This window comes from Scardinius erythrophthalmus, assembly GCF_964197995.2.
Source record: "Scardinius erythrophthalmus genome assembly, chromosome: 9".
Classification (NCBI taxonomy): Eukaryota; Metazoa; Chordata; class Actinopteri; order Cypriniformes; family Leuciscidae; genus Scardinius; species Scardinius erythrophthalmus.
Genome location: NC_138229.1, coordinates 43524241 through 43548121, shown reverse-complemented (window position 1 = coordinate 43548121; position 23881 = coordinate 43524241). Strand labels below are relative to the sequence as shown.

At 39.1% G+C, this 23881-nt stretch overlaps 1 protein-coding gene across 2 annotated transcripts in view; it reads left to right on the top strand.

Annotated features, from left to right (window-relative positions):
- The window catches only part of LOC308695913 (corticotropin-releasing factor receptor 2), an 85961-nt gene extending 63047 nt beyond the window's left edge, over nucleotides 1-22914 (top strand). Inside the window, exons 10-12 of one of the 2 annotated variants that reach the window (XM_081374181.1) lie at nucleotides 4157-4292; nucleotides 17221-17262; nucleotides 22588-22914. In XM_081374181.1, the coding sequence (XP_081230307.1) occupies nucleotides 4157-4292; nucleotides 17221-17262; nucleotides 22588-22728 (319 nt within the window). In that variant the 3' untranslated portion in view covers nucleotides 22729-22914. The remainder of the gene's footprint in view (nucleotides 1-4156; nucleotides 4293-17220; nucleotides 17263-22587) is intronic. The other variant, XM_081374182.1, reaches the window with a different exon arrangement.
- The last annotated feature ends 967 nt before the right edge of the window (nucleotides 22915-23881 follow it).

Sequence of the window (23881 nt, the reverse complement as noted above, 5' to 3'; positions counted from 1 at the left end):
TTATAGCAGAAATAAACAAAATTCAGCTGCTGGTCTGCAGTTCATCATCTAGATTTCATATATCAGCTATTTTACATTTTAACCCTCTGGGCCCTGGAGGTGTTCTGACATGCTCTGACATTTGTGCTTATTTCTGTTACTTGTGACATTTTCATGGCTAAAGTTTGATTACACTGTATTTAGCACAAACTCTGCTACAATAATATATCAGCAGCAAGTATATAAAAGTTTGTAGTTTTGAGAAAATTACATTTATGCATGGTTTGTGAAAAAACTATACAAAAATAGTCACTGAAATAAGGCCATATAACCTATACTGATTATTTGGTCACAAGACTTCTAGACCTTAGCCTAGAATTTTTGCTTCAAAACTATGTGAAAATCATCCTGACCTAACCCTGCCCACAAATTTGTAAGACATGTTTTGTGTAAGAAAGCTCTATGGAGGCGTGAATCATCATGAATATTGATGCGTTTTACATCTGAGAAAGACAGAGACCCTCCCATAAAGGCCCTATCATTCTGAGGAACCTTGCAAAGAATGAGGAGATTTTAAAAAGAATGGCTTTTTGATTGTTTGGATTTATTTACAACGCAAAATATTCCAAAGATACACAACAAAGGACAAAAAGGCACTTTATTGAGCACTCTGATCTAAACAGAGACTCGAACAGTCAGTCACATTACTAAAACCATTTCACATACCTTTAGTTTCCAAGGAGTTTGCTTTTTCATTTTACTATGTCCGTGTATGGAGTCTCGTGTGAATGTTTAAGTCAGCAGGACTCATCAGAGGCATCTGGGGCCGTATTCACAAAGCATTTTATCTCACCACTAGGAGTACTCCTAAATCGCACTAAAAGATTTTAGCTAGGAGTTTTCTCTTAAAAGTTATTCACAACGCCTTTCAGACCTACTCTTAGTAAAGAAAAATGACAACTCCTAAACTAAGAGTGAGTCTTCGTTGCTATGGATGACGTCATTACTCATGCACGAGCTTGACTGAAGTGACCACCTTGATTGGCTGATGATTGTAACGCGGGAATGATTCCACACTCCTCCCCTATGATGAGTGACAGGTGACAGGTCTGAGAATGCGTGCGCTACACAAGTAGTGCGAAGGACGGAAGATGATGAATAACTGAATAAATAGCCTAAATGAATAAAGAGTAAGGCAAAACAAATAGCCTATAGCCTAATGAAACATATGGATTGATGCAATATCTTTGCAACATTATTGAATTAATCTGTCACATATGCCTCTGCCTTACGTTTGCAAAGAGAAGAAAATTTTAATTTGATTCACAATGAAATGTTACAATTAACATGCAATGAGTAGCCTAGTTTTGGTTGTTGTTGGTGGCGTTATTACACCCCTAGTTATGCCTACAATGCAGAATTGTTCCCTCGCGATTGGAAGCTTCTGTAGCCGCCGCATACGCGTTTCAAAACATCGCAACGTGAAATGCCACAAAAAGCGGTTTGTGAATAGGTCTTAGTGAGTTAGGAGTCCTCTCGACTTCTTTTAAGCTGTCCCAGGCTTAGGTGCTACTTTTAGGGCTAAAATGCTTCGTGAATTACTCTTAGTGAAAAAAATTAGGAGTCCTAAAGTTAGGAGTGACACAGCCATTATTTTTAGGAGTTGCTCCTAAATTCGCCAGTTAGGAGCTACTTTTAGCCTTAAAATTCTTTGTGAATACGGCCTCTGGTCCTTGTAAAAAAAACAACTGTGAACATGCTGATATCAGGAGCAGGGCTGCACGATGTGGGGAAGAAAATCTAATTCAGGCTTTTTTCCCCAAAAAATAGTTTTCTGTAAAGAAAAAATATTGTTATTAACTATAAATCATTAAAAAGAAGCACTTCAGGGGCCGTATTCACAAAGAATTTTAAGGCTAAAAGTAGCTCCTAACTGGCGAATTTAGGAGCAACTCCTAAAAATAATGGGCGTGTCTCTCCTAACTTTAGGACTCCTAATTTTTTTCACTAAGAGTAATTCACGAAGCATTTTAGCCCTAAAAGTAGCACCTAAGCCTGGGACAGCTTAAAAGAAGTCGAGAGGACTCCTAACTCACTAAGACCTATTCACAAACCGCTTTTTGTGGCATTTCACGTTGCGATGTTTTGAAATGCGTATGCGGCGCCTACAGGAGCTTCCAATCGCGAGGGAACAATTTTGCATTGTAGGCATAACTAGGTATGCAATAACGCCACCAACAACAACCAAAACTAGGCTACTCATTGCATGTAAATTAATTGTAACGTATCATTGTGAATCAAATTAAAATGTTCTTCTCTTTGCAAACGTAGGCAGAGGCATATAGTGACAGATTAATTCAATAATGTTGCAAAGATATTGCATCAATCCATATGTTTCATTAGGCTATAGGCTATTTGTTTTGCCTTACTCTTTATTCATTTAGGCTATTTATTCAGTTATTCATCATCTTCCGTCCTTCGCACTACTTGTGTAGCGCACGCATTCTCAGACCTGTCACCTGTCACTCATCATAGGGGAGGAGTTTGGAATCATTCCCGCGTTACAATCATCAGCCAATCAAGGTGGTCACTTCAGTCAAGCTCGTGCATGAGTAATGATGTCATCCATAGCAACGAAGACTCACTCTTAGTTTAGGAGTTGTCATTTTTCTTTACTAAGAGTAGGTCTGAAAGGCGTTATGAATAACTTTTAAGAGAAAACTCCTAGCTAAAATCTTTTAGTGTGATTTAGGAGTACTCCTAGTGGTGAGATAAAATGCTTTGTGAATACGGCCCCAGTACACTACACTAGATAAAAAAATATGGATTATCATATGTTATACTTCAAATGTTTTCAGACATTATGAAATGAGATTGGAGTAAAAACATATCCTAATGTTTGGTGCATTATACTTTTCAAACGCACAGCGCGTTCAGAGAACATTTACTGGAGCGATCGAGTCGCTCCAAACTATGAAACATTATTGTTACCATATTATAATAAACATCTATGTTTGAGCAGATATCCACGAACACAGTATTTCATAGTAAACACCGGCCTATAGCCTACATTATAATATTCATCATGTTAGTGTAAACACTCATACTAACCTACTTTTATATCATGCTATGTTTTATATTAAAGAGCATAAAAACATTCTCGTGTCGTATATGTATATTTATTTAGCATTTAAAGGTTGCCTACCTGTCTATAATTCATATTTCAACATGTTTCCATGGATTTCATACATTTTAGTCTAGCATCAGTTCAACTAAAATGTGAAGTTTATGTAACAATAACACTAACTAATATAATTCAGAATACATTTCTTACCTATATTTCTATCTTTAAATCTTGTTCTTCTTCTTCTGAGGTAAATCCAATTTCAAAAGCAGAGGAATGATGAAGTTTGATTCTTGTTTTGAGGTAATGAGGGTGTTTACAGGTTCGCGTTCCTTCACGTGGACCATTTGCATGTGAATCTCTTTTGCGCGTGTAGGTGTGGTCACATTAGAGCTAATGAGCTCTCGCTTGAGAAACTGGACATCTTGTTGGTTTCATACAAATTACTTAAACAGAGAATATTTGTTTTCGTTTTGAATAATTAGATCATTTAAAAGTACACACTTAAATGTTTATAAAGATATATTGCTCATGCCTGGGTGAATAGTATTCGCTGAGTTTTGTTTCAGTTTATAGACGCGCTCCAGAAAAAAAGTTCACAGAGATGGAGAGGCAGAAAGCACACCCTGTTTTTTTTCTTTATTTTACAAAAGCACGTTTTGATTTGATTGTAAGTGGACACATACAAAAGTAGACACATTACAGGTTCTTTTTTCATATTTCTTTTTTCTGTATGACCATAAATGACTGAGTAATTTAAGTCTATTGTGCTACTATATGAAGAAAATCCAGCCGGGTTAAATGAGGTTTACAACCATGTTAAATTAGGGATATCTGAATGCAGTATAGTTATTGTAAACTCTGATTCGTGTGAATTTGTTATCATCGACATAACTAATATTGTCTCACGATATCTCAGTGCTTTAAGAAGTAATGAGCTGATGTTAGGGAAGTTTTCCGAATGTCAAATCAGTTCCTGTGCCATAAATCTAATGAGAACTTGTTGCTCCCTCTCCTTCCCTGTTCCTTTTCCCTGTCTTTTTGTGGCCGCAGGAAAGCTGTGAAAGCAACTCTAGTGCTTCTGCCTTTACTCGGGATCACATACATGCTGTTCTTTGTGAACCCAGGGGAGGATGACATATCTCAAATTGTATTTATCTATTTCAACTCGTTTCTTCAGTCCTTTCAGGTGAGTGTCACATCATCATGTCTGTATAGAGTCATCAACCCTAACCCCAACCCCAACCCCAACCCATTCCTTGAACTGTGGGTATATTTACAGGTGGAAAGGACACTGAAATAGATCATGTAATATTTGCTTCAAAGCCATACACCTTATAGTTGACTGATACTGAAGAAAACACTTTCTTAAAACTCTTCATACGGTCTGCATTACCAACATGAATCTAGGCCAGACAGTTAATTGCATCCCTAAAGGAATAGAGTAGTAAAGAGACGTTTAAAAATTGTTTACTTCAGAAATCAGAGCATTAGCACTATAAATAGCATCACTGCTCCCCTGTTTTGTAGGAAAATAGAAATCAATGGTAACACAAAGGTTAGAGGTAAAGGAGAGAGAGTAAGATTTTCAAAAAACTAATCACACCACCAGTCATTCTTTCAAAACCTGGTATCATGCTTTCATTTTTAGTTGTACTGTACATCTTTTCTTCCCACATAATAATTGTTTCAAAACACAAGATTAATATACTGTATGGGAACATTTGGTTTAATCGCAAAAATACAACAGCATAATCTTCTTTCAATACTGTGGTTGCATTATGAAAGAAAATATATTTACTGTAAACACTTGAGATAATCTCAAATACAAAATGCACAGTCTGTCTTCAAACTTGGCCATGAATTTTCATCAACATCACACTTGTTGTTAATGCACGTGGGAAAAACCTTCTGGCGTGTTTTTTGTCTTGCGAGCCTCATCCATGGCTTGAAGGAGGGTGACGTGTTCACAGGGATGCTGATCGTTCACCTTATACCTGCATGTAGAGATGGATTCTGCAATGGGATTGAGGAAAGGGGAAGATAGCGGGTCATTAACTCACACACATTGAAATGGATGGTTGCCCGTTGACCAATTAGGTTTTATGCCGGATTGAAACATGCCCTGTCAACAAAAATAAACTTTAAGTAAACACACAGTGGATCCAGCTCCATCATCTTATAAAATTGGTTTGCTCTTTTATAAAGAATAATTGACTGTTGGTCTGTACAGGATTGTAAGTAACGTGTATTACACACTGAATGTAAAAACTGAGCATAGATTGAATATAAATTGTGGACAGGTACATTTTATTCACTATTCTGTACAGTAATGCCGTTTACGATACGGTACTGTAAAAGTATAGTGAATTGTAACTGTAGCAGACTTTCTTAATGAAATGTTCTGATGATGGAGCTTGACCTTTGTATGTGTAAGGGTCAGACAGGTCAATTTAGCTCAAAGGGAATTATTAATTAATTTACAGGGAATTCAAAAGAATCACTTATTACGGCCGAGCAAATGACTTGTCCAGTGTTCAACGGGACGTGACTTTCAGCTCTGCAGTGGATATAAATATCCAAACTAGTGAAACACTATGTTTTAGCAAGGTAACTTAGATCAGCAGTTTAAGACATTAAATTCGTAAGCACATAACACAAGTAACACTTCTCTTTAAAATACAAACAAGACTTTATTGATTATTCTAACACATAAAACTAATATCTAACACAAACACACGCACACACATTCATACGAGTTGCAGAAAGAACAAGTGAGGAAAGAATGAGTTTCAAGAGTGAGATGATGAAATCCCAAGTTTCTATGCACTTATAAGACATGACCTGAACGAACTAGTCTAATTAATTTAACCCTTCTATCGTTTCTTAGGCAGGTTATTCAATTTATATGCTTTGAATGCTTGTCTTTGCATTCCTTTGGGGATTCCTATTTGTCGGCGTCAAAAGGGGGTTTCCCGGGTTCATTGTCTGGCGTCTCCTCGTGCCTGGATAGATGTCTGGGGCGGGCAATCACGTGGTGTGCTGGCGGATGGATGGAAAGTCTTTGAAGCTAGAAGCTGGCTTTGCAGTCGAATCGTGGACCGAAACTTTGCCGCAAAGCTTAACTTAGAACCGAGACTCACAACAGAAAAGAAAATAAACTAAGTAAGAGAAAGAGAATTTGAGATGAGAGTAGTAAGATGGCTTGAATGAAGCTGTTTAACCCATGTTCTTCTGATCTTGATGTGGGTTCTTTCGTCTGCTCGTCTTTGGTTACATGGCTCCATGATCGTCTATAGTAAAACTCTCCACAGCTTTGTTTGGGTCCTAAGATTTTAAACTCAAATGTTTGTCCGGCCTCCTGGATGAGTTCTGACCAATTAGGCACTGTCTTTATTTGAGAGGTGGCATTTTCTTCACTTCTCATCGTAAATCATGCGTTATCTGTGATCTCTTTACACAGATTTCAATCAAGCAATCTTCATAATTGTGAACATACAATCGCACTGACAGGAAACAAAACACACTTTCATTCAAACATCTAATAGTTGTAACAATTACATGACTTATATGTGATCTAAGCATAATAGACACATATAGAGGTTGTAGGCACAATATAGAATTATGTAGTTGAAAGATGTTCGATTATGAGTCCGCCAAAAATTGTTTTGGGATGATTTTATGTATTGTTATATGTAATGTCTCTGTGGTTTTAAGAGATTTCAACCCTGTGGTTGTTTAGATGTCTTTAAAAAGAAGGAGGTCTGTTTTAAATCCTTTGTCTTGGGATCAAGCAACCTCTGCCGGTATCTTGGTGGGTCCTAAGCTGTGCCATCTCTGAACCAATCAGTCTCTTCCAAACTATCTAACATTGACAACGTTCTTCCTTTAGTTGGACTCATCTCTTTGAAGCTTGCATGGCCATAAAGTTCTTAGCTGGGGTTTTTTTGTTGGTTAGCACAGACTGGCTGGAGCCCACTCCATTTATGGCCCTAGATTAGACTGTTGATTTGGGGTCTGGAGTGTTGAGTTCTGTGTGGAATTATGTTTGAACAAATCATCTGGAAGATTAATTTGTGTTTGGTTCGCCCTCAAATCCTACATATGTTAGGTTGAAGAACTAATCTGACAGCCTCTGCCATGGTAAGGCTCGGTTAACCACATGGCCAATGATGATGGCCTGAAATGAATTTGAAATGACAGTCCACGGCCTTCTGCCCACATTCCTCTGCTGAACACCTCTTTGTGAAAGCCCACAGCCATCTCTGTAACACGGCCCATGTCTACCTTTCTGATCCCTTTGTTTGTCTATCCTGCTTCCTGCTTGCACATTCTCACACACACAGTATCTATTTTCACCAAGTGACAGGATTTTGTAACTGGGATTTATTATAATTGGTCTTTTATGATCGAAAGCACTTCCAACTATTATTTTAGTTTATACCTTACTTACACACAATAGTAGTTGAAATCAGACTAGTTGAAAATCTGTAGATATACCAACAAAAAATTAACTGATTAAGCATTAAGATCAGTTTGATTAAATGATAGACAAATGTATTAAAGGGAATGAAAAAAAGATCACTCTAAAAAATGCTGGGTTATTTCAGGGCCTTTACTGTGAATGAAACGCTTATAATATAGACAAAACATTTATTATGTGTAGCGAAAAGGACATTTTATGATGTTGTGTAACTAACAACTCAGATACTTGCACTGAGGTGCTGACGGAGTCTGTTACAATGGGTCTGGTTCAGAGGTCTTTAACCTGCTCCTGGAAACCCACTTTAGTTTCCTTTACTTTCTACCTGCTTCAGCAGTGATTTTGACCTTGATTAGCTGGTTTAGGGTTGAAGACTTCAGCTCTAGGAGCAATCTGTCACTGAGGGATGAACACAACAGATGGCTGCATTAAACAAAAACAGGCAGTTATGACAACAAACTTTTACATACTTGTGAAAATTCACAATCCTCTATTAATCCTCTACTAATATACATTTTATAGCTTACATTTTTAAAGACAAGCAAACAGTCAGTAATAAAATAAGAACAAACAATCAGATTAAAAGCAAAAGCACAAATAAATACACTACAGGCAGGTCTAATAGTTTTCAGGTACCGAAATTTATTAAAGTGAACTAATCAAATAAATAACACTGCATAGTCTTCATATCCTTTTTAAAGTTCAAGAGCAATGAGTGATTTTTTTTCTTTGTCCTGTGTTGTTTGATTAAAGGTCCCGTTCTTCGTGATCCCATGTTTCAAACTTTAGTTAGTGTGTAATGTTGTTGTTAGAGTATAAATAATATCTGTAAAATTATAAAGCTCAAAATTCAACGCCAAGCGAGATATTTTATTTAACAGAAGTTGACTACATCGAACGGCCCGTTTGGACTACATCCCTCTACTTCCTTCTTTAATGACGTCACTAGAACCGTTTTTTGACTAACCTCCGCCCACAGGAATGCTCCCTCAACTCTACCGAAATTCGTTTATGTACTTGCACACTTCTTATAACTTAGCCTACTGCGTTTACTCAGCTCTTACGGTGATTTTCTGAAGTAAAACTGACGCTTCATCTTTTGTGTGATGTACAATAAACTTTATTAAACTCATCAGTATATGTTTGATCATCATTCAGACAGCAGACTTGTAGGCTATTAATAAATAATGGATACATACAAGCAGATGACAAATACGTTATAATAACCGTAATTAAACTACTAAACTATACCTGTTTCATCTCTATACAGCACTCTGACTCTGTAGGCATTATTGTCCGACTCGAAATGAACGCCGTTACTGAGAGTTTCTGATATTATCATCATTCCATGAGATGAAATTGTCCTGAGAGACTGAGCGCGAGCTCATGAAGCTCCGCCCCCTGTGTGAAATATTATTTTACAGCAGCAGCTCATTTGCATTTAAAGGGCACACACTAAAGCAGCTCGTTTTTCTGAGCCCCAAAAAATGACAATTTAAACATGCTGTAAAAAAATGATCTGTTGGGTATTTTGAGCTGAAACTTCACATACACACTCTGGGGACATCAGAGACTTATTTTACATCTTGTGAAAAGGGGCATAATACGGGACCTTTAACATTAAAAAACGGACAGTATCAGGATTATTAGGATGATGTCACTTTAAGACCGAATGCAGGCACAGATCATGTGTTTTGTGTTTTTGTGTTCACCGACTATGTTTACTATAGTATACTTGTCGAGACGGCCAGTTTTTGACATAATTTTGAATGAATTCTTCCTCTCAAGCGCAGGAAGACATGAAAGAAAGCGCTGTCTGAGAGACCAAGGTTTCAGCGCTTGAGTAAAGAATTCCCTTTCGCGTGTTCCAGCGCTTTAATATTTACATTGGAAAGGCTGAAACTTTTGTGATGATGAAGCACTGACACGTCAACTGTACAGAGCATCATTCACGTTTGTTCACGTTCATGTTCACAAAATTGCATTGTTAGAATTAAAAAAATTGTTACTGGCCAACTGGCGACTGACACAGTTTTACACTCCCCAACACCGACCTTTGCCCGCATTTGCCGCTTGGCAAGTGTTAATTTTAGGCCCTGCACATGGGCATGAACAGGACACCATCACCTATACCAGGTAGGAGTTTATGGCATTGCGTTGAAATATCCTGCTAAACTTCATTATTTCTGAACTTCCTTAAGGGCACCAGCGGATATTTAGAAGCTAATCACTGGCAGAAATCAGCGTAGAGCTAAATGGGGAGCAATTGAGGAGAAGAGGCAATTGCCTTCAATTAGCCTGTTCAATGCCCATTCATTACGGAATAAAATGGTCAAATTATGGAATAATGGACTGCCGGACTGTAAGGGAGGCTGTAGTGACCGTGATGTGGAACTGCTGTGCATTAGCTTGCAACCCTTCTATTTGCCACTACCAGTTTGGCAGTGTTGTCATCTGCATTGTCTATGTGCCACCGGATGGAAACGTAGTAATAGTTGTGATACAGGTGTCTGAGTGTGTGCAACGCACCCCAAACGCTCCTCTGTTTGTTTTAGGTTTTATAAATCACTGTCATCTCTGAAGATTTCTTCCTGGGTTTCAACATTATGTGAAATGTAATACAAGGAACATAGAATATTTTGGAGAATTGCTATGGGAATGCATCCAATGCATACACTGCGAAAGTTAAACCACTATTAGCAAGCACTGACCACAATGCAGGGCAGCATATTTCTGTATACTGCACATCGCTGAAGTCAAGTAAGCCTGAAAACAAGGTGGTGAGACTTTGGTCTCCAGAGAATGTGGAGATACTGAAAGGCTGTTTTCTCTGTTCTGACTGGAAGGCGCTGTACGATCCCAATATTGACAAGCATAATGAAATCAGGTCTATGTACAGTATGTCAAGTTCTGTGTGGATTCTGTGATACCATTTAAACAAGTTAAATGTTTTCCAAACAACAAGCCTAATATCACCAAGGACTGTATTAAACTGAAACACTTGGCTTTTAATCAAAAAGACCCTGCACTCAGAAAACTGGCTCAGAAAAAGCGCAATCACAAAAGAAGAGAAACTCAAGCATTATAGAGATCTAGTTGATAGTGATTTGAGTAATAATTCAAATAAGTTGTGGTCTAAGGTAAAGTGTATAACCAATATGTAGTATGCATACTGTATAAGTAAAAAAGTATAAGTATTTTACGGTAGGTTGGATGTTAACTCTTACGACTGTAGTGATGTATAGGGCTATTATGACTGCTTTTGTACTTGAGCCACAAATTAGACTGGCTGATAATGTTAAGGTTTTCAAAGGTCTCAAAATCAAAAACGCAACTGGGTCGGAGGGTCTTTCCCTGAAAACCTTTGCAGAGGAATTAGCCTGTGCATGAGTGGACATTTTCCAGAGGTCCCTTGATTCACATATTATCCCAGATAATTGGAAAAAGTCCATTATCATACCAGTTTCTAAAAAACACAGCCCTGAAGAGTTTAATGACTATGTCACAGTTGCCTCAACCTGCATTGTAATGAAGTGTTTGGAGAGGATTTTGGTGTGGAAGCTTCAGGACTATCTTGATCCCTTTCAGTTTGCCCATTAAAAAACAGGGGCACTGATGATGCTATCCTGCCAGGCTGTTTTTTCTTGATATGAGCTCTGCTTTGAAAACCATGCAACCACACAATTTCTAAATGTGGCAAAAACCAACACTAAAATCAATCAGTGAATGCTCATGTTAAACACATTGGCTAGCATTCATATACTGTAGCTCTTACGCACATCTATAAGACTTTTTACTCTTCAGACCAAATGGTCAGTGAGAGCAGAACGAAGCTGTCTCTATTTTAAAAAACATTACACAAGAACAGTAAAGAGCAGCAAGCATTCATCTAGTGCATGTTCATATCGTGAAACAACCGAGAAACAGTGCGGATGGACAAAAAACACACTTTAGGTGTAAATGGCCTGAATTGACCTCTCAAGAAGAAGACTTTTATTTCAATACGTGAATATATATTTCATCCAGCGCTGTTTGTTCTTAAGTATCTTCATACTCTCTGTTTTTAAAGACTGAGAAAGCTTTTCAGAAGATTCAAGGAGAAAGCAGTCCAAACGAATGCGAATCAATTCAGGCTCTTTTGCAAACCCATTTGGCCGATTAACTGAAAAGAGAGAGACGACACAAAAGAATGATTCATTCACAAATGTTTTGCATCGCAGGATCGACAGAAGTGCGGAACACACATAATAACTGCTGAAATATTCTCAGGGAAAACATTTCTCCGGTCAATCAGAGATCTTACGTTGCACACGGTGAATACATCCATATGCAGACGCCACTGATGGCATTGGCCCGGAGAAGAATGCTGTTAGATTGGAAACCACAAGTTTCTCTCTGGCTCAGCGTGATCCATTCAACACTTTCATTCAGTAAGGAACCCAATTATTATTTTTTTTGTTTTGAAAAGTGCACAACCTCCTCCCCAAACTAAAAATATTAGTGGAATCAGAAGAAATGGGTATTGCAATCAGACAGAATGAGTGAACAATAGTGTTGATTATTTTCTCACTGTCTGTACTTTCAGCATTTGTTCTGGATGTATAATTTATTTATTTTATTTTACATGATAACATTTATTGGGTGGGGAAATGAAAATGAAAAGAGGAATATTGTTTATCAACACATTTTGCATCAACAAATGGATAATGCTGACACTCCTCATGCACTGGCTTACCTCTTCAAGCAGTGGTAGCGTTCTGCACTAGTAATGTCGCCTGATTATATGGCGTGTTACACATGTAACCTCGTTTGAACGTTTGAAGGGGATTGCTGGCTGGAGAAATGGTGTTCCCTGCCGCATTATATGGGTCGCATTCCTGCCGAATACCGTGAGCTAGAACATCATTGACCAATTGTATGCAAGTTAGTGTGTCTCTATAAGACTTCAGGATTGGTTGGGAAAAAAAGAATTTCCCTATACAACACAACGCTGCAGGGGTGATATATATTTTTTTAGGTCAACCCACACTGGTTCCCTCGGCAAAAAACCCAACAGGATTTATCCACTGGCTTTAGAATAATGCAGAAAATAAGCTCCATGACCAACAAAAGATTGTGATGCATGCATGAATATCACAATCTTTTGTTGGTCAAGGAGCTTATTTTCCTCAATAATTCTAAAGCCAATGAAAAAATCCTTAACCAAGTTTTGTTCATCATGATATTCCTGACAAATGAATTTTTGAAGTGTAAATAGAATTGAAAGAAGTCTAAAGCTAAACGTAGGCCATACACAAACTAAAACGTCTCCATCAGTAAGCTTCAACAACTCTTTCAGCCCTTGTTTAAAAGACATGTTACCTGACAGTTTGAGTCAGATATAAACACAACAAGGCTGAGAAAGCGGACTAGACAGTGCAGCTGAATCTTCTTGTTTGTGTGATGATGTTTAATATCCCAGACAGCCTCTGTAAACCTGTTTAGCCAATTGGTAGCACTCGCCTATTTCAAGATGAGTAAAAGCTTTTAAAAAAGGGAGGTATTACTAATGGAATTTATGTCAGACATTTCACCAAAAACCCATTGACTTTGGGACAAGATCACAAAGCAGCTTTCAATTAGAGTCCTAATTCTGCCTTCAACTGCTCTGTATAAAGCACCAATCTACAATCTGTCACTAATTAACCAAATTTCTGAAGCTGATTATATCATACAGATTTATGTAATGTTTGTCATTGTGGCGAGCACTCTCTGCTATGTTGCAGTTTGCTGTCAACAGTTAGAGTGGGCGCGAGTTTGCTCTCTGGGAATTATCCAGCAGTTGAAACACAGGAAGAGTGTAGGCACATCGAGCATCTCAACATCAGCTGGCCCTCGCTGGATTAATGGCTATGTGGGAGTCCAGGCCCTTGTTAGTACAGATTTATTGGATTCCTGCACTGTGTGTGGTAAAATGATGCAGCAAGTCTCCATTATTTATTTAAAAATAGACAGTTAAAGGAGGAAATGTGTATAACAATCTGACAGGCCACATGTTGGGGCAAATATATATGGTGCACAGTGTCATACACACAAATTCAAAACTCTATCAGGAAACACACACAACACTAAAATAATGGAGTAAACATTAAAGGGGTCATGAACTGGATTGTTTTATTATTATATAATGTTACCTGGGGTGCCCTTATAATGTTAGTATGATTTTTACATCAAAAATTGTCATAATTTATAAATAAAAGCCATTTTTCCAAGCCTGATTTCAGCTTCAGATTTGAACGCTCCGTTTTAATGGGCGTGTCTGCTGTGAGACTGCGGTGCAATCGCCCACTGCTGTGATTGGCTGACATGCTTGCATATGAAATAGCTAGTATTACATGAACTCTCTCGAAAACTTTTACTACGTTTTTACTATTACAGCTATCGAGATTAACAAATCGTGAAAAGTATCGTTTAAAGCATTATATTTAAATCTATTCCATCACATGAAAGGTTGCAGCATGATGAGCACTGAGCAGATGACAGACAGTCTGTTGATCGCGTGAATAAAGATCTTATCATTGCAACGCAATTTTTGCACTCTCACAAAAGCTTACACCAAATCACAATGCAAACACGATGTGAATACACAGTAAGAGCTTCGTTGTGTAGTGTAACAGTGTCATTATTTCATCACGAGTTTGGTAAGTGTCCAGATAAGCTCTCGCGGCTCGCGCTGTGCTGTTTGATTGACAGCTTGGGCGAATGGAAAGGGATCGTTCTTTGATCGCTTTCTATATATAATTTAATAACAGTTTTAAAAAGATTATTTTCATAATACTACGAGAAATTATGTGAAGTTGATCGTTTAGTCACTGATGCATAAACAGTATTGAACGATTTTAAGAGAAATATCTGAACTTGAATTATTAAACATCAGAAATCACTGATCGCAGATCAGGCATTAGAGTACACATGGTTACTTACATGTTGCTGGCAGATCCGTCGGGAAATTGTGATTGACTGATTTAATAAAGTTTAACCATGCTGGAATCCGAAGGAAGCTTATGCAGACTGTCTTCTTCCACAAACAGGCACGCACAATATTTAGTAAACAGCATGTTTATTGCTTGGAAGTAGCTCGATCCGGTTTAGCAATCATCATGTCGTCCTATGTTATTTAGCATGTTTGGGCGAATCGGTGGGCGGGGCTAAACAGGCCGTGCTGAAGTAGGCGTTGATCTTCTTTTGTGGAGGCGGTGTTTTATCCTCTTTGACGTCATTGTTCCCCACTTTGAAAAACGAGTCGTTTGCTGAGCCTGATGTCTATTAAAGCTTTTATTGGACTAACAAGGTAGTTTTCAGTTCTGAAACTTACAGGATATTATTATAGTATTATGACCTCTTATATGTCAAAAGCTCAAGGCAAATTTGATTTCTCAGTTCATCACCCCTTTAAACAAGAGATGCAACATATAAAACCATAACATATGTAACTGAAAACAAACATGAGAAGAAAGATAATTATTTAAATGAACTCACATCAGATGTGAAGTGTCACACAACACCGGTTGTGAGGAAGTGTTGCTGCACAACAAAACGATCACAAGTGTTGTTCTTGTTGCTGTTGTTGTTTTAACAAATACATGTAGTTCAAATAAAGACAAATAATGCAAAGTGGGATAAGACCACCTAAACCGAGACCAAGACCAGAGTGTGTTGAGACCAAGACAAGACCAGCATTCCTCAAATTCATCTGAAAGATCCATATTTACTGCCTGAAAAGTGTCTTATATTTAATCAATAAATACAATTGGAATAATAAGACACTATATAGACCTGTTACCATTAAAATGAAATCACTAACAACAAAATAATGTGAGAATTCTCTGCATCTGAATCTGAATTGGTACAATTGCAACTGCATCAATATTGTTGAGATTAACGTTTTGAAAATAACTTTTTGAATATAGAAATATGATACTTTTAAAAATTAAACTAAAACTGCCAGTAGGTGGCGGAACGTCTCTGTTACGTATGGTAACCCACCAGAGACGTTCGTCGGAGGGATCCGACTTGAATGGGATCTTCACAGAGAGACCAATCTGCTTTGAGAGAAACTAAACGAGCCAATCTGTTTGCCTTCCTGTTGGATCTTTAGTGAATAAACCTTTTGAATTGAATCGTACACGTCTTCCTCATCTGTCTGCCAGCAACCACCCGTGACACAGGACGGCTGTTAAAAGGGTACGTTTATCCCTTTCCGATGAGGAGGACATTGCAATTTGTAGGTTCTCCATTCCAGTGCTGCGATTGGCTGCTGGCATCAGCCGTGGCACACACAGCGTGGCCCACCCTTCTTTCCCCTGTGGAAATCAGTTTGCATAATCTAAAGCACACTGTTAGAACCGTGACTTTGAAGTTTTACTGTGCATTACTCACTTCTCAAAACACCTCTGGCGATGTTCTGAATACATGATGGAAGAAAACTGAACTATCATGAATGATTAGGAATTCATACAGCTAAATTTTGTGTTAACTGCTGTTTTACAAATAGTGGTCATGTGTTTTGCAGTTTTTCCTGAGGAATTTAATGGCAGGCCTGAATCTTGAAGAGATAGTCATAGTTAGATCATAAGTTAGTTTAAAAAACACAACAACACTTCAATGTAATCAACAAGTCGACAATGACAATGGCACACCTACAAACTTTTTAACATCATTAGCAACATATCCTGAGGTGAAAAAACGAAATAAAATAATAATAGAAAATTTGAGGCTGTATCTCTTATTTTAACAGAACATTGGAATCGCCATCGCTACTACACATTTTTGCAGTTCAGTTTTAATTCCAGTTAATTTTATGTTATGTTTAATGTCATTATGTGTTAATATCTTTTGAATAATATAGCCTTAATCCCTCTTTCTTCTCAGTGTAGATTCCTAGAGACATTTGAAGTACAGTGCTCACTATCTCTAAAACGTTTTATGCATTCTTACTCATATTGGTCAAAACTTGTGGGAGGTCTGGTTTGAGTCTTGCATGGGATGCTTCATGAGCCAATGCTTTTGTGCATTGAATATAAAATCCCTAGGGTGCTTGGTACAGTAATTGCAGTTCTATTTATTCTTGTGTCTGTCAGGTACACCTAAAAGAGCTGTACAGATGTCAATATTGCGAAAAGATTTTGTGTAAGAGGGTTGGGGACCATTATTGGTCTTATGTCACCTTTTAAGTGGGCTCTCCTGATCTCTTTCTGTTTGAAGTGGTCTAGAGTCTATTTCGTCTTCTGCTCTCATGAAACTTGTAAGTGCTTCAGTGTGAAAAATAGTTTTGTTTCCCCTGAGAAGATTATTTCTCAGCAGCCTTTGATGCAGTCAGTCCTCAGAAGTGGAGCTGACACCTGAGCAACAACATGTGCCAATTATTTTTGGATGGAGCTTTGTTCCTGAGGATTTTTCTGTTTTTACTGCGAGAACAACCTGTGGTACAAGACCCACTGTCAAACCACCATAATCTGGCACTTCAAATACTGAACAAGGCCCAAAATACTACATTTTGATGAGCAACATTTTTAATTTTATTGTTTGCATTTAACCAAATTAATTGAAGTGGCAGTTTAACTGATGTTGTTTATGTTTTGTTTTTCTCTAACAGGGATTCTTTGTGTCGGTATTTTACTGCTTTCTAAATGGGGAGGTGAGTCAATGATGAGTGTAATTTCATGGATGGACAGAAATGAAAGATGACTATAAATATATAGGCCCTTTCCACAGCCATATCACCCCGTCACCCTATCTGTTCTCTGACACCAAGTCTATTATTATGTGGGAGGCTATTTAACCTGACTCGCTTACACACAAACACCAAGACAAACAGAGCAATTTATCAGCACCCTGCAAACTGCTCTGGTTTAATGGGGCCATGTTTATTGCCTATAGGATTCCTCTTCAGTATCACTTGACACATCTGTCATTTTTCTCTAGTTATTTCCCTCTTCTATGTCCAAACAGAATAACTAATATTATTTGTGTGCGTGTAGATATAAGTTGGCCCACATAGAATGTGTGCAAAAAGAAAGAAAATCTCTCCGTCTCACTATACTGTTATCCTTTCAGCCAGAGCCACAGAGGGAGTTTTATGAGTTAACTGGAGAATATGTTATTTCTGTCAGGACCACTACCGTCAAATATGATTGACAATTAGCATACAGTTTGGATTGGCGGTTTGGTTCCGTTCTGGGCAAGAACTCCCTGCGCATCCGTGCAGCCGAGCAGCAATAACCCCCCTTAGGGTAAACAGAACAGAACCAACTTGAAAATGTGCAAATATGTTTAATTCAAGATTTTAAAGTACAACATTATTCGATAATTATTCTGATTCAAGGGGAATCAGAATGTCAAATCTTGACTAACGAGAGGAGGAGCTGGGGAGGGAGGAGGGTAATTCGCTCCTGAGAAACGCGATAGCTGTTGATAATACTGAAGGAGCTTATATATGTATATGGTGATAGGTGTCGTATTCCTATTGGTAGATGTGGATCAGCTGATGCGAGCTTGACTAACGTGACCTGCCAGAACTAACGCTACGCTTGATTTATGGGCACAGGGAAGAGACAGATGGAACATGTAACCAAATAAATACACAACTGTAATAGTTATTTTCGATAATCATATGTGTATTTAAATATAATGACAATGGTTAGCATTTAGCATTGCATATAAATATATTTTTGCTTCATACTGTGATCAGGAAAGCAATTAGATTGCAATCAGAAGTTATTTCAGACACTTGCTGGTGTTAGCCTGATATGAAAACATGGCAAATGAGAAGCGGTGCTCACTCTCAAACTCTGCCTCTGTTCGTAAGCACTCCTCAAGCCTCTGTTGGCCCGCTCTGGACCAAGGTTTTCGATGGACCAAAAAACCCTGGCCCTTGGCCCTGATGAAGCCCCGACGAGGCCCGATCAAGTGACAGTGGAAACGCAACTCGCCCTGGCACATACTAGCACGCTTGCTTTTGGCCCGACAGTGGAAACATTGTTACCGAAACCCGGGAGGAAGGAGGGTTTCACTGTTGGAAAGTCCTCGGTGCCGAGGGGGACCGTGGTGCTGAGGAGGTCGTGCAGTGCGGACGAAGGTGCGCCTGGTCTGCCTGACTCCTGGAGGGGCGGCTGACAGAGGAGTTGCCAGCGTCAGATGGAGGGCAGGGCCGGCTGCTGTCCGCTATAATGGGGATGAGCAGGCTGAGTGAAGGAATGGAGGACTCGCTGCCGGGCGCCCGAAGCCAGAGGAATCAGGCCCGAAGCCATCACATGGCACTGCAAGTGAGGGCTTCTCAGTTGGTTGAAGACCGAGCGGCAGTGTGTTCGTGGAACCGGACCAATCATTGTTTTCCCCTTTTTCCTCTCTCCTATCTCCTGTCCCTCCTCATCCTTACATCTCCTTTCTCTTACCTCATCTGTCTTACTCTCGCATCCTTATCCCCGGTTCTGCATACAGTATACCCAAGCGGCATACTATGAGCCTACTGCTGGTTTATCAGCCCGTAAAGCTGAGAATCTGTTAAACATTCCAGAAACAGAGAGAAAGAAACACCATTCTCAGCAGCAACTGTAGTCACGTATATCTTAAATGTCTCTGGAGCTGCACCCAAAGAGAAACGCTCTTGAAGAAATCCAGCACTGATCCGCCAGGGAGGTGAACTGGTTTCCAACCCTCAAACTCTGTTCCACAATGCAAAAAGTAGCCCCAATTTAAAGCATAAAGGCACCTTTTAGACAAAACTTGTGGAGCCTGACCTCCCTTTCAGGACCATAAAATCAGAAATGACCCGCGGAAGACTGAGGTTGAGAAGCCTTAGCTGTCGACCTCAAGTCAATTCTTTCTTAAACTGTGTCATGACATTCCCCCCAGCTATGCCTGGAAACATCCCTGTTTGTTCCTACATAACTGTGCCTCTTAACAGAAAATAATTATAAAAAATAATGGCCATCCATTAATAAATACCGTGAGGTTCACTCTAATCTGAGGCTAGTTGTTACAACAATAGACTACGAGTTTCTATTATGCCTTCTTTTCTACAGCCCTGTCTGCTCGGATGACGGCAGATCTGAACTGCCATGAACACAAGTCTGTGCAAAACCACATTATTCAGCACCATTTCAGAATATTCTTAGTGTTTATTATTATCATCATCATTGTTATTGATATAACTTATTGACATGTTTAAATAAAAATCTTCAAAAACTAATGAACTAAACATTTATAATTTTTTCTTTAGAATATTATTTTACAGTCAAATGGTCTTTCTTAATATCTGATTTGTTATGTGGGTTAATTATTTGGATTTCTGTTATGACCCCAGGCAAGATGTAGACTTACACTCAAGATGATCTGTCATCTAGACCGTCAACATCAAACCAAATCATATCAGTGCCATCTGTGACTCAGCTATGCCATTCTCTGTTTGCCCATACATATTATAATGTGTTTAGATGAAGGCAACAAAGTTCTCTCTCATGACTGACCGACTAAATGAATCAATTTTGTAATGAAAAGCCCCTAGCAATCATCCAGCTCTTTTTATTGTTCTTTTTCTAAGCTCTTTTACTTTATATAACCATTACATGCATGTCTTTTTGATAGCTAAAATATCAAGTCAATTTGGCTCTAACTGGGCACTATTCTAGGGCAAAAGAGTTTTACAAATAGTTGTTGAGGGTTAAAACAATTCACTGTCATGCATCTGCATTTAAATTCTTGTATTCTTAATTCCTGAATTATTGTAGAAATAAAAATTTTGTCATCGTTGTCATCATCAGACATACTCCAAAAATAGCTAATATTAGATAATGCGTGAGAAGCAACACTTGAAAGCCAAGAAGCTAAGTTAACCCAGGAGCCTCGTAAACAAGGTAAATCGCATCCTTAACCTATTGTGACATCCATTTTTGTAGCAGCAACACCCCTATTGTGGCCATCAAAACAAGAAAACACCTGAATAAATGATGCCACTGGCTCCTGCGGTCAGCAAGGACGCCCGATCCCGGGTGGAGTCGACTGGTCGATGGGACGAGGTGGAGTGACGGGCTCGGCGACCCGATGCGGAGCCAGGGGATCCATTTTCAAAGGCGGAGCTGGAAACCAAAAGATCCGCACAGCAGAGTGGAGTAAACAGAGGAGGAGCCCAGGAACTGGATGGAGCTCGCAGAGACACACTGGGGGGGACCAGCAGCGACAGGAGACTTCTTCCTCAAACCATTGCATTGGGACCTGGCACAGCTCACCCTCAGCAGCAGGAGTATGGGCAGGGCTCACTCCATGCCGTCATACTCCAGAAGGATGCCCTCCGTGACGGATGTTGTTGCCAGCTCTCGCACCTGGTCAGACTCTCAGTTGGGCTTGCGCGTCGACTCTGCCGCTGGTTTCGAGGCGGGCTCGGTGGGCTCAGGCTCTTAGTCAGTGATGGGCATGGCTGATGATAGGCTGGGCTCTGGGTCCAGTGTGGTCACCAGCACCCACTCAAAGTATTCTGCAAAGCTCCCTCCCTGCCTTGGACATGCATCCCTCGGACCGCTCGCTGAGGGTGGGGTAATAAAAGACGTGGAGGGAGCAGTGAGTGAGACACGCCAGATCAAGGAAATCCCTCGTGTGGTCCTCGAGGAGAAGGCCAGTTCCATGAGGAGAAGGCAGCCTGCAGGAATGTCCATCTTTTCTTTTATATCCGTATTTGTGGTTCGATGTTCTGTCACGGGTGGCAACAGCAATAATCGCACGACACAGGAGAATATAACAAAAACAGTCTTTAATAAATCCAAACGGGAACACAGAGGAGATCACACAGTGTGTAATATACAACACAACCACGCAACACAAAGACATATATAACGCCAAACAAGTAACTGACAGAACTCAGGGCTTAAATGCACAGGGAAAGGTAATCAACAGAACTAGAAACAGGTGTGGAACTAATGAGTAACTAACTAGCAAACAGAACTTAGGAAAACCGTAACAGGGTACAGAATGAAAACAACACCAAACCAGAATGAGACTGTTTCAATTACACAGTACGTCTAAGATTAGTTCTGATGCTAAATTAGGTCAATCTTGAGTTATGTCTAGTCCTGATTAGAATCTTAAACACTCACATTTATACAGTCATGTTTACATAAAGTGGCAAAAATAGTGGCAAGAACAAATTTGTGAACCCTTTGAAAAGTTAAACCCACAATAACAGACAAACACAATCTGTCAAAACTAATAAGACACAAACGGTTCTACCTTTAACATGTTTTATTGAATACATTCAAAGTGATTGAACCTTTGCATTTAGTAACTGATATTCTTTTAGCAGCAAACCTCCAAAAAATGCTGTTTTTAAACCTCTCACCCACAAATCTTTTTCAGTCTATTGATATTTCTAGGTTGTCTTGATAGCTCAGCCCACTTAAGGTCCACACAGCATCTGAATTCGCTTAAGGTCAGGACTCAGGAAAACACAAACCTTGTTCTTTTTTTCTTTTTTAACATTTAGTGCATTTATTTGTGTCCTTTGGATCATTGTCAGTTGCATCAGTTTGAAGTCATGAACTGTTTTCCTGAGCTTCTCCTGTAAAATCTCTTGATGCATGTTTTAATGTACAGGTTTTTCAATGCTTGTACAGTGTTCAGGCCCTCAGGCAGCGAAGAAGCACTAAACCATGATGCTTCAATGATGGGAAGATATTTTTTTAGTGTGCAATGCCCATTTTTGCCAAAAAGTTAAACTTTTATCTCAATTTGACCAGAAGCATTGTGGAACATCAGGTGATTTTGGGCAAACCTGAGACATGCCTCAGTATTGTTCTAGACAAGAGTGGTTTTCTGCAGTATGTGTTGTCCGATCATGAACACCATTCTTGTTCGGTGTTTGTTTGATGGTGGACACATGAACAAGTGATACTGAAGATTCTCCACAATCAGTGCAGAAAATTCACATGCTGAATTTAAAATACCATAAACTAATGCATTTTCCTCTTCATAGGTGCGTTCTGCAGCCAGAAAGCGTTGGCATCGATGGCAAGACCATCACGCACTGCGAGTCAGAGTGGCGAGGGCCATGTCCATCCCCACCTCCCCCACCCGCATCAGCTTTCACAGCATCAAGCAGACCACGGCCGTCTGACCTTTACACAACTCCTCTTTAGTAATTCAGCCACATAGACGGACTGCAAGTGGCATGGGAGACCAAATGATTGTTTGCCTTTCCGGTGGTCATGGGTGTATCATCCAGTAACCAGTGAATTTAATTTATATGTCTGTAATTTTGACAATCTGCTCTGAATTAACAGTTTTTTAAACAGTATTGATGAACTGTTTCTTTTCATTTAGTAGTTTGCAAACATCCAGAACACTGTAGCATCTATCTATCTATCTATCTATCTATCTATCTATCTATCTATCTATCTATCTATCTATCTATCTATCTATCTATCTATCTATCTATCTATCTATCTATCTATCTATCTATCTATCTATCTATCCATCTATCTATCTATCCATCTATCTATCTATCTAATAATTGGTAGCTGACAATGAGTTAGTAATGAACTCAATAATAATTTCAGGGGTTTTTTAGGGAGGGGACGGTGATCTACAGTATTTATTACAACAACAACAACAAAAGTCTCGATGTTTTAAAATAAAACAATCTTAGTCCAATTTCAGCCCACACTTGTGAATCTGAATCACACTCGGGACCAGAGTCTCCAGATCTCCACATAAACAGCAGATATGGTTGTACCGCAACAAAGGAAAGCAACTGCTAGTACTCACAGTCCAATACTCAGTTATATACATCACATATCTACAGTATGTGTTTTTCACCAAACTATATCATGTGCATTTAGAAAACTTTGAACACATGGGAACATTCTATGATACTTTTGCACTTTTTCCCTAGAGCTTGAAGGTGGTCACTCTTCAATGTCGAGTGCAAACAGGACATTTTATATTTTTTTCTAGAAAAAAATTGTACTTCACTACAAAAATGAAATTGGCAAGCCATTGTTCTGCGGCCCCAAGGTTGGCTGTCTGCAAGTGAGCCACAAGATTGCTATCCGTAACCACAGTAAACCTTGATCCAGACAGGTCATCTTTATTTATATGTCTTTTTGTGTTATGGCCATCAACTCTAATACAAAGGAACTGTAATTGGCATGGTTTCACTCTACAGGGTGGAGACCTAAGCATAAAGCAATCGCATGCTCTCGTCCTTCCTGAACTTGGAAAAGGTTCAATCCCTGATGACTGATATCGGAAAAATCGGCTTGAGCAAG